The sequence below is a fragment of the Ailuropoda melanoleuca genome, chromosome 13 (assembly GCF_002007445.2).
Source record: "Ailuropoda melanoleuca isolate Jingjing chromosome 13, ASM200744v2, whole genome shotgun sequence".
Classification (NCBI taxonomy): domain Eukaryota; kingdom Metazoa; phylum Chordata; class Mammalia; order Carnivora; family Ursidae; genus Ailuropoda; species Ailuropoda melanoleuca.
Genome location: NC_048230.1, coordinates 43000561 through 43011663, shown reverse-complemented (window position 1 = coordinate 43011663; position 11103 = coordinate 43000561). Strand labels below are relative to the sequence as shown.

Genomic DNA, 11103 nt, shown 5'->3' with positions numbered 1-11103 from the left:
GGGCAGCCTCCAGCAGGCTTGTCTCTGGCTCCCCTCCCGTCCTATTTATACGTTTCATGCTGTCCCCCCCCCACCCGCACTATTATGTAGTCGACATTTTTCCTTTAACTCATCCTTGATTACCTCAGTTAATTTGCAAAGGAAAAAATGGGAAAAAGCAAATATAAATGGAAAATTGGTAGTTCTCACTGCAAACTGAAGGTGATCATAAAAGCAAAGACAATGCGGAGACCAGTGCTGTCACACAGCACCTCTTGCCACACCGCCCACCCCAGTCCGAGCCTGGGTCGTCCCAGCGACAGCGGCGAGGCATTTAAGGCTTAGTGTCACTGANCGAAACTTTCTGCGAGAGGAGCAGGAACGCTTGGAGGGCAACTGAGAAGACAGCCGCTGTGACCTTCTCCCTGGCCGTTCCCTACCTCTTCATTAAGTCCTAACGTGGAACACGTGGGCCTTCTGTGGGCCGGGTCCTGTTCTAAGCGGTTTGCAAATAATAATTTAGGGGCACCTGGGGGGCTCACCCGGTGAAGCATCTGCCTTCGGCTTAGGTCATGATCCCAGGGTCCTGGGATCGAGTCCTGCATCGGGCTCCCTGCTTAGCGGGGACTCGGCTTCTCCCTCTGCCTGCGTGTCTGCGCTCTCACGCGCTCTCTCTCTCTCTCTCTCTCAAATAAATAAATAAGATCTTAAAAAAAATAACTCATTTAATCATTAGGACCTGCCTGTGAGTCGGATACTGCTGTTATTCCTGATTTTACAGTGCGGAAATGGCCCAGGGGTTAGCAACTTGCCTGGGGCCGCACAGCATTGCATTCGTGAGTGTGGGGGTGTGGGAGCTCAGGGTGGCCCCCTGTGCACACGCCACCCCCACAGTGGCACAAATGGAAATTGAGCCTCACAGCATGGAGCCCTGTTTATTTTTCTCTCTTTGAAAAAGTCATTGAGTGATTCTTAAGGTATCTGTCGGCCTATCCCCTGGGAAGTAGACTAGGCCGAGGGACCCAACGGTGGGCTCTCACAGGAAGGCTGGGAGACTTGTGGGTCATGGTGGTTACAGGGGCACCTGTGTCTGCTCACTGCTCTCCAGCTGTGAATGCGCACGGATCCTTCCCGTGGTCCTCCCCAGCCAGACGGGGCCAAGTCCCGAGGGCCAAGACGGGATCTGGGCCTGTCCAGAGTCAGAAGCTGGCATGAGCAGGCAGGCTGGGCTGGGTATCCCAGGGTAGGCTGCCATGGGGGTGGGGCATCTCTTCTAGGAAAATTATTGGACCAGGGACCAGGGGCCAGGGGCAGAGGGCCTTTAAGGCCAAGGCAGGACTCCAGCTCCCGCAGCTGCTGAGGGTGGGTAGGGATGGACCCTGGAGATGCAGGTGGAGATCATAGGTAGAAGGGGCCCAGGGAGGGGAGAGGGGGCTCACAGGCAAGGAACGGGCGGATCCTGCAAACCCGTCCTTCAAAGGACTTGTCTCACACTGGTACAGCCGGGTTTGTTTCCTGAGCTGCGCTGGACAGGTCAGCGCCCCACAGCAGTCTAACCATGCCCACGGCCACACGATGAGGCACGTGCCTCCACGCATTATCCCGGGCCCATCTCAGGGAGGTGTGCCGCTCCGCTCCTTACTGCCCCCCCCCAGATGACCAGACTGAGGCTGGGGAAGCTTCACCACCACCCCAAGGTCACAGCCTGTGGGTGGGGACAGCCTGGAGGAGGAGCTGCTCTGCTCCAAAGCCCGTGCTCTTAGAAAGTGGTTTGAGGGGCGCCTGGGTGGCACAGCGGTTAAGCATCTGCCTTCAGCTCAGGGCGTGATCCCGGCGTTCTGGGATCGAGCCCCACATCAGGCTCCTCCGCTGTGAGCCTGCTTCTTCCTCTCCCACTCCCCCTGCTTGTGTTCCCTCTCTCACTGGCTGTCTCTATCTCTGTCAAATAAATAGATAAAATCTTAAAAAAAAAAAAAAAAAAGTGGTTTGATTTCACGGTATTCAGACTAGGGGTGCACAGCAGCCCCCGTGCTCGTGGCCTGGCCACGCGGCACCCTCTCTGGAGCCCGTCACTGCTCTCCTGGTGTTTAGAGGTGCCGGGCGAGCACTCTCTCCCCCCCTCCCCTTCCCCACCCCCACCAAAGGTGGTCTACTATTTGCAGTGTTTGCACCTTTTTTATTATTTTTTTGGTTGAACAATGTGGCTTAGAGTTTCTGGTCCCCTGTCAGTCCGCAAAGAGCCTCCTCATCCCACCCTTTGTGGCACCTCTCCCTGGCAGGCCCACCCAGGGGCTCCCCAGGAGTTGTTAGGCGGCCTAAGGCATCAGGAATTCATCACGCCCTGGGGCCAGCGGGTAAGGCTGTTAGAAAACCCAGCAGGCTTTGGAGCAAAAGGCCCGCACCTTACAGCTGGCCACTGGAGCTGCAGCGGCCAGGCTGTCCTTCGCCCCCACCGAAGCAGCAGCCGGCCAGCCCGGCGGGATGGGCACCGGGGAGGCGGCGTGCGGACTCCACGAGGCAAAGCGACCCTAGCCTGCGCCCCCGCTGGAGCTAGAGGCCGCTGGGGGTCCAGGCTGAGCCCGGAAGAGTCTGCACGGTTGGGCGCGGGACTCCCGCGCGCCCCCGTGTGGCCGCGGACGGCACGGCTCCTGGGGCGGGGCCAGCGTGAAGACGGAGAGGGGGGAGGGGAGGGGAGGGGAGGAGAGGAGAGGACTCTGCGCGTTCCCAGGCCTAAACCTGGGCAGTGGCCCTATTGCCAGCACCATAACGACTGAGCATGGGCTGGGGCGGGGGGGTACTGAGGTCTGTGGTCAGGTTGGAGACGGGCTCATCCGTGTCCAGCAGACTCACGCCATGAGAGGGTCACTCCTGGAGGCTTCCCGGAAGAAGCAGGCCTGGAAGAACAAGAATATGTTGGTTGGGGGGAAGGGCTGGGCAGGGAGAGGACCTGAGTGCGGGAGGAGAGGAGGCAGGAGGGCAGGGGGGTTGGGAGTGGTGGGAAGCGGGCTGGGCAGACAGCGGCCGGACACTCACGTGAGGTTGTGACCGAAAAGGACCCTTGTGGGAACTGCAGACCCTCCGATGGACCCAGGAGGGCACGCGTGGGTGGAGGTTACAACCTTCCCCCAGGGCTGGGGGCACTTTCCTGGGCCTGGCTGGGGGTCATGCCACGCACACTGCAGACCCGGAGGGGAGGAGAGCCTGGGATGCCTCAGTTTCCACTGAGGCTCTGCCTGCTCCCTCCTGGGTAGGGAGGGTCTTAGGTCAGGGTGAAGGGCTGCCCCGTGTCTCAGGCGAGACACAAGTCTTTCGGGCACTGCGTGTGGAGTGAAGAACCAGGCCCACAAGGCAGCAGCCTTCGTTCCCAACTGGATTCAGCAGCTGTGATGACCAAGCCAACAGTGGAGGTCGTCCCCATGGCTCTGAGCTCCGTGCTGGGCGTGGGCCCTGGCCGAGGGCCGACTCTGTGGTCTCTTCCTGACCCTGGCCTTTGCAACCTTGCTTTGGGAGCTTGAAATTGGCCTCAGTGAGAGCACTGACACCAGAGATGGCAAAGGCCACACGTCGGCGCTTTAACTGCTTTTGCTCTGGACAGTGGGTTTGCTGGCGCTGCTGGCGTGCTTCTGGGGCACCCCCACCCCCAGACCCAGCACAGTCATGTGGTCTTCCCGTCCCTTTCCTCGCCTATGAAGCCTGAGCCCACCTCTCAGATGTCGTGGATGTGTTTTAGAGCCTGAAGGGCCGGGGAATCTTCTTACACCACGGCCTCTCACAGGGAGCGGGTCCCCGACTAGCCGGCTCACCTCTCCGGCTGCAGCGTCCCGTCTGGGTAAGAGTGGGTCCGCCAGGTCATCTCCTGGTCCCATCCAGTTCTACCATTTGCTGGGGACAGCCCCCGCCCCACCACACGCCCCTGCAGGCCCGCTGTCTTCTGGCCTCCATGCCGCCTGAGTTGCCACGTCCCTGTCTCTCCTTGGTGAGCCGCTCCGTCCTTCCCAGGGCAGCCCAGGCCTCGAGCTGCGGATGTGGCCTTCCCAGCGCATCTGCATCGGCCCTGGCTCACAAACCTTGAAAGGCAGCCCCTTAAAAGCATCTTGAACCCATCCATTTTGCACAACGTCTACTCCCCGCTCCCCGCCCCCCCCCCGCCCGGAGATGTTCTGCCCAGACCTCCGAGGGACTGTCCTAACCGGCCGTCCCTCCTCCCGAGCCTGGAGGTCCTGTGTTCCTTTAATCAGTGGTGTCCGATCAGGTGTACCCCCATGTCCCTTGGCAGGGGGTCCCCACTGCCGGTCAGGAAGTCCTGCTCCCTCTGTCTATGGATAGCTCGTCACGTACGTGTCCACACTTAACCAGCCTCCCACACACGGGCCTCCCTTCGCATCCCCAAACACAAGGACCCGTCCCCCCTGGGGTGCTGGTCCCACCTCAGAGGCTCTCACTTGCCTCCCCTGCCTGGAACCTCATCCCCTGGCTGGGTGAGGTTGGTTCATCCTCCTCATTCGGGTCTCCAGCTCCCCACCGTGGCCCGGTCCTGCCACCGGACCGGGCCACGGACCGTGACACCGGACCCCATGCGTCACCTCACGCACTGACTTGTTCTCCTCCTGTTGTCTGCCCTTCGTGCCCCTAAATCGCANTAAATCGCAGACTCTGGGGTGCAGGGCCCAGGCTGCGTCATTCACTGCAGACCCCCAGAGCCCAGAGCAGAGCCTGACTCCGAGCAGGCTCGCACCGTGTGGTCTGAGAAGGAAGGAGGGATTTGCTTCTGCTTTGGCTGGACGTCATGACACCCCAGGGCAGAAACAAGATGGGGCTGCCACACAGCACGCGAGTCCTTCCAGCTGGCTCCTTGGGTATTCCAGGACCCCTGCCCCTGCAGCTCTCCCTACACACCTGACCCCAATGGCTTCTGAGGTCTTTCTTGTCCCGGGCGGAGCCTCGAGACCCTGCAGACAGGCCAGCCAGAGGCTGGGGAGGGTTCCGGTCTCATGGGCTGTCTGCCTGCGTGGGAAAGACCCGCGGCAAGCCTAGAGCAGAGCGGCTGGAAGGGGCCCATGTGGGTCTCGAGGACTGACTCCCCTCCGCCGCGATGTGGGGGCCCAGGTCAATAGTGAAGGCATCAGGCCGGAGCAGCAGGGAACACGGGCCCACCCTCCCTCCACCTCCTGGGCTTCTGACCTTGAGTGGTGGGGCTTTATGCAACCTTGGCTAGAAGGATCACAGCCACCAGCAGTCCGGTCACCAGGGGGGGCCGGCCGCGTGGCAGGAGGGCAGAGCCTGAGGAAATTCAGAGCATCCAGGGAATGAGGACGTGGGAGCATGTCTGCACCTCTGCTCCTTGATGGTGGGNCAATGGCTTCTGAGGTCTCCCGGGTGCCCTCCCCCCGCTGCCCCACAAGCCCCTGACCTCGGCTCTCACCAAGGCACCTCCCCTGCTGAGCAGGGCCTGCACACCACCAGCCAGGCCCCCACTGGGGTCTGCCATCTTGTCAGCTCCCAGGGGACCTCTGTTCCTGGGGTGGGCCAGGGTGGGGGTTCGGGGCGCGTGGGGGGAGGCCAATAGAGGAAGACTCCCAGAAGGAGCCCTCACATGGCCATGTGAGCGAGCAGGTCACGGGGAACCGGGACCCTGGAGGTGGACTTCACCAGAGGACCAGTCCTGTGGGCAGAGCACCTGCTTCCCTGGCCCTCTGTCTCCCCAAGGGGGCTCCCATTCACCTGCTCTCCCCTTGTTGCTGCCAGGACACACAAAGCCTGCTGTTGCCGTCAGGGGCTTGAGATGTTTCCGGAGTCAGGGACAGGGAAGGAAAAGGTGGCCCATGTGGCCGATGGTGCTCCCTGGTCTGGGTGGTGCAGGCGCTCACTGTCCGCAGCTGCCTGGTGGCGGACAGGCAGCTCCTTACCTGAGGGGGAGCCCGTGGGCGCGCTNGTGCTCCCTGGTCCAGGTGGTGCAGGCGCTCGCTGTCCGCAGCTGCCTGGTGGCGGACGGGCAGCTCCTTACTTGAGGGGGAGCCCGTGGGCGCGCTGCTGGTTCCCTGGGGCGTGGGCGGCAGGGTGCTGGCGGGACCACTGCTGGTTCCCTGGGGCGTGGGCGGCAGGGTGCTCTCGGGACCACCGCTGGTTCCCTGGGGCGTGGGCGGCAGGGTGCTCGGGGGCCCTCCGCTGGTTTCCTGGAGCGTGGGCAGCAGGGTGCTCAGGAGCCCGTCGTTGGCCTCGGGCACGATGCCCAGCAGATGGCACATGAGCTCGTACACATGGATGCTCTCGAAGGGCTCCACCTCCAGGCCCCTCCTGAAGCTGGGGCCCACGGCCCGGAAGATGGTCTTCATATCCATGAAGTCATTGAGAAAACCGTGCTCTCCGTTGTGGTACTGCACATTCGCTCTCTGTGGGGAAGGGGAGGTCCTGAGCCTCTGCCGGGACTCCAAGCCCACCCCCACCTCTCCGCCAGCAGCACCCCTGCGGGGACAGAGGACCCCTGGGANGATGCTCTCGAAGGGCTCCACCTCCAGGCCCCTCCTGAAGCTGGGGCCCACGGCCCGGAAGATGGTCTTCATGTCCATGAACTCATTGAGAAAACCGTGCTCTCCATTGTTGGACTGCACATTCGCTTTCTGCGGGGGAGGGGAGGTCCTGAGCCTCTGCCGGGACTCCCAGCCCACCCCTGCCTCTCCGCCTGCGGGGACAGAGGACCCCTGGGAGGGTTCACACATGGGGGCAGGAGGGTTTCTCTGAATTCTGAGCCCCCAAAGATCCAGGCCCGAGGGAGGGCCTCGGTGAAGACCTGGTGGCCCAGGCGCAGGCCCCATGCTCACGGGGAGGCGCCGGGAGCCCATGGTGCCTGTGCCCATCAGCGCTTCTGTTCCTAGTCCCTCGCTCCCACCTGCATCTTCCCTCCCCTCCGGCATCCCTCGGCTCTTCCCCCCGACGGCAGAGCAGACTCCTGCCCTCGCCTCTCTCTCATTTCTCACGGCCAGTCTTCCCACACTTTACCCTACACGTATGCACACATGGGTACATGTATGCACGCACACACGCACGCACGGCATGTACAAAGCCCATATGCACACAGACCTCACACGTTTATACCCCCGTGCACGATGCATACACTCGGACTGCATAGTGATGGGTGTGTCCCTTTGGTGGCCAACGCCCCTCCAACTGGGGACTAGTGAGCACCAGGGCGTGCTTTCAACAGAAATGGAGAGAGACCACGCCCAGTGAAGGAGCCCATCCCAAGCCGGCCTCGGGCAGGCAGCTCACCGTCTGCATGACGTAGCCAGCGTCAGTGTACATGATCAAGGGCATGATCCTGGGGTTACCGGCGTAGTGGAGGGACTTGGGGAAGGACTCCTTCTTGTAGACATGGAGTCTGGGGTGGGCGTCCTTGAGGACCTCGTACACCTTGTCCAGCATCCCCTCCTTGGGGAGCAGCATCCCGTTGGGCCCATAGTCCAGGAGCTCGATCCCGTTGGTCTCACCGTCCAGGAGCTCAAACTCGATGTCCTCGAAGGTGAAGTTGGGGAACCTGTGCAACTCCACCGGGGCCTGCTTGTTGATGGTGCTCATGCCGTGGTCGGACGTGATGATCAAGTTGAGGCTGTCCTCCAGGCCGCTCCTCCTGATGCTGTCCCGCAGGTAACCCACCGTCCTGTCCACCTGCATCACCATGTCTTTCCTCTGCTGGGACTCGGGGCCATACTTGTGGCCCGTGGAGTCCGGCTCCCCAAAGTAGAGCGTGACCAGGTCCAGGCCCTCCTCGGTGAGCCACTGCATCACCGTGTCGATGCTGCCCTTCCACTCCTCCTCGCTGCTGGAGTTGTACAGAGCTCCCTTCTTCCGGCTCAGCGTCAGGTTCATGCCTTGGTAGGTGATATTCCCGCCAGGGTAGAAGAAGGAGCCAGTTTTTAAGCCCTGCCAGGGAAGGCAGCATGAAGGCGACAGGCCTGCTTGGGCTTGTCCTCCGCCCGGTCCAGCCGAGGCCACCGCTGCCCCCGCCCGCCTGCCCCTCGTGCCCGCTCGCTCAGCCCTGCTCCCGCCGCAGGCCCTGGCCTTTCGTTTTGGGAAGGCCTTCTATACTCTTACGTTCCCACGGCTGATACTGATTTTATAGAGAAAAGAGCAGGTGCCCAGTGAGCCCAGCACTAGCGACAGAATGAATATAAAACTTTCCCAGATAAGCAGTGTCCTCATCGTCACCATGGCCCTGGGTCCCCAAGGCTGAGCTGCCCAGACAGCCCTCCCCTTCTGGCTTGGAGCCTGGCCTCTCCCTACTGTATTCTAGTCCAGGCCCTTCTACCCATGTCCCCTCGCCTGCCCTTCCAGGCTTCAGCCTGGCCATATGTCCGTCTTTCCATAAATCAATTGCTGATTTACAGATTCTGTCCTTTGAACCATACGTCCAAGCTCGCCCTGTCCGCGTGTCCACTCCCCAGCTGCCCTTCTGTTTAGACCGAGCACCACGCGATGCCAGGCTCTCAGCTCTGGCTTTCTGTGCGTGAGCCTGGCGTCCAAGGAGCTCCTTCTGGAGTGAAGGCACCCTGACCAGAGCGACGCCCTGCCTAGAGGGCGGGTGCGGGCTCCGAAGTTTATTCTGGGCTCCTCTTGAAAACCTCCTGTTTGACCTCGCTGATGAGTAGCCACACGTCGGGGGTCGGGGGCCAGGCATTCCCCCAGAGCACTGCGAGATGGGGGAGTTCCTGGGCTCCACACTACAGCTTATCGCTTATCCCTTATCCTTTGCTCTCAGGAAGTCAGCTGCCCAGCCCCAAAAGGAATTCGGAAGGGGGAAGGCAGAAAGCTGTTTCATTGTTAGGTGCCTTTTTGGTGAGTGACATTCTTTTTCCTGTGTGGACCCCCTCTCCCAGAGCCAGAGCCAGAGCCGGGGTGCCGTCTCCCTTCCCACCGGGAGGATGGAGCCATCCCTCTGCCTCCCGGGGCTACAAGGAGGACTGGGCGGGGACGTGGAACCTGTTGGTGGCAGCGCCCAGCACCCAGCACCCACCGCCCTCGGGGCCCCACTTAATACCCCTCCATGCTGGGAGCCCAGGACTCGCGGGTCTCACAAGGTCATGGCCTTTCTGGGCCAGGTCCCTCCTTTCCCTGTCCCCCAACTGCCGTCCTTGGGCTCGGGGGGCAGCTTTACCTGCCGCTGGGCTGTGATCCAGATGGGTAAGGTGCCGTTGTCCCACCACACCGGGGTGCCCAGCGTGGCGAAGTAAGAGAGCTTCACCTTGCTGGTGGTATTGAAGTACAAGTTGTGAACCACACCGTGGTTCTCCACGTATTTGCCTGTAGGGAGGAGATGGCGGAGGGGAGGGAGGGGGTGGAGGGCAGGGGGTAAGGAGGCGGGCTTTCCCACACGTGGCCCCGGGGGAGCCCCCGTTCGGGGTCACAGGCACATCCTCTCCATCCCCCAGGTTCTACGACACATTCTGGTGGTTTCTCCTGCAGCTAAACAAGCACGCGGTGTCATCTGCACCCTCGTGGGTTTTCGCAAAGACCGGGAGCGACCCAGATGGTTATCAGGAGGGAGCTCATGAAACAGTTGGGCCCAGTCACAGAGCAGAACCCCCGGCAGACACTTCAATGCACCACGTGGAGCTCCATCCCCGAACTGTTTTCTAAAATTCACTTGCTGCATGGGACACACGTGACCTCGTGCCTAGAAGCTACAGCAGGAGGGACACTGAAGAGCGTGCCCCCTCCCCCGCATCCCCATCCAACAGGGGACACGCAGGAGGGGAGAACCAGATGTTTGCGACAGGGGCNAGCGGGAGCCCTGGTCACAGAATGCTGGCATACAGATGAGCGCTGAGCGTCTGGACCGAACAGGATCTCCCCCCAAGGTCACAGCGACCCGGAGCCTCAGCATGTCACCTTGCTTGGAAATAGGGTCTTTGCAGATGTGATGAGTTAGGGTAAGATGAGGGCAGTCTGGCTCATGGCAGGCCCCACGTGTACGGATGAGTGTCCTCATGAGAGGAGGAGAGACACACGGGGGCGGCGGGGAGAAGGCTGGGGTTGGTGTGACAGGCCATGGAAGTGCCACGGAGGCTGGGAGCAGCAGGCGGGGTCCCCTAGAGTCTCCCGAGGGAGCGTGGCCCTCCTCACACCTGCATTCTAGACTTGCAGCCCAAACAGCCATGGAGGGTTTGAGGGCAGCTCGGGGACTGCAGTGGGAAGAGCGGACTCAAGCTCATGTCTCCTGCCTGTCTGGAACCCGGCCACGCTCACTTCCTCCAGAAGCCCTCCTGAGTTCCCACCTTGGTTGGGGGTCACTATTTAAAAAGGGACTGCTCGGGGCGCCTGGGTGGCACAGCGGTTAGGCGTCTGCCTTCAGCTCAGGGCGTGATCCCGGCATTGTGGGATCGAGCCCCACATCGGGCTCCTCTGCTGTGAGCCTGCTTCCTCCTCTCCCACTCCCCCTGCTTGTGTTTCCTCTCTCGCTGGCTGTCTCTATCTCTGTTGAATAAATAAATAAAATCTTTAAAAAATAAAAATAAAAAGGGACTGCTGGGCATTTTGATGCCTTGTACAAGTTCCCACCAACAGTGAGCTTGCTGATGCCCCCCCCCCCCCGCCCCGCCCCGCCCCGGCTGTGCTGTGTCTACCAGCGACAGCATCCCCTCCTTGGTCTCCTTCATCCCCCTGTGGCACCGGGGGCAGAGCTCTGTGCACACAGCGCATTCCCTCTGTCCATTCACCAGTCGCTCAGCCCCTCCCTGCCCCCAGGCTCCAGCCCGATGCTCACCAGTGACCAGGGTGAAGTGGCAGGGGCTGGNCCGCCCCGCCCCGCCCCGGCTGTGCTGTGTCTACCAGCGACAGCATCCCCTCCTTGGTCTCCTTCATCCCCCTGTGGCACCGGGGGCAGAGCTCTGTGCACACAGCGCATTCCCTCTGTCCATTCACCAGTCGCTCAGCCCCTCCCTGCCCCCAGGCTCCAGCCCGATGCTCACCAGTGACCAGGGTGAAGTGGCAGGGGCTGGTCGTGGTGACGAAGGCCGGTGTCATGTAGCGGGCCTTCACTCCATCCAGCGCCATGGCGTTCAGGTTGGGGGTATGTACGTCCTGGTCATAGTTCCAGCGGAAGCCGTCAAAGGACACCATCAGCAGCTTATG

At 61.5% G+C, this 11103-nt stretch overlaps 1 protein-coding gene across 1 annotated transcript in view; it reads right to left on the bottom strand.

The window, feature by feature from the left end:
* Positions 1-5696: 5696 nt before the first annotated feature.
* ENPP7 (ectonucleotide pyrophosphatase/phosphodiesterase 7) overlaps positions 5697-11103 on the bottom strand; it is an 8260-nt gene continuing 2853 nt past the window's right edge. Inside the window, exons 2-6 of the mRNA XM_034641545.1 lie at positions 10941-11097; positions 9128-9273; positions 7246-7896; positions 5886-6368; positions 5697-5717 (exon numbers count right to left, since the gene is read on the bottom strand). Of these exons, the coding sequence (XP_034497436.1) occupies positions 5697-5717; positions 5886-6368; positions 7246-7896; positions 9128-9273; positions 10941-11097 (1458 nt within the window). The remainder of the gene's footprint in view (positions 5718-5885; positions 6369-7245; positions 7897-9127; positions 9274-10940; positions 11098-11103) is intronic.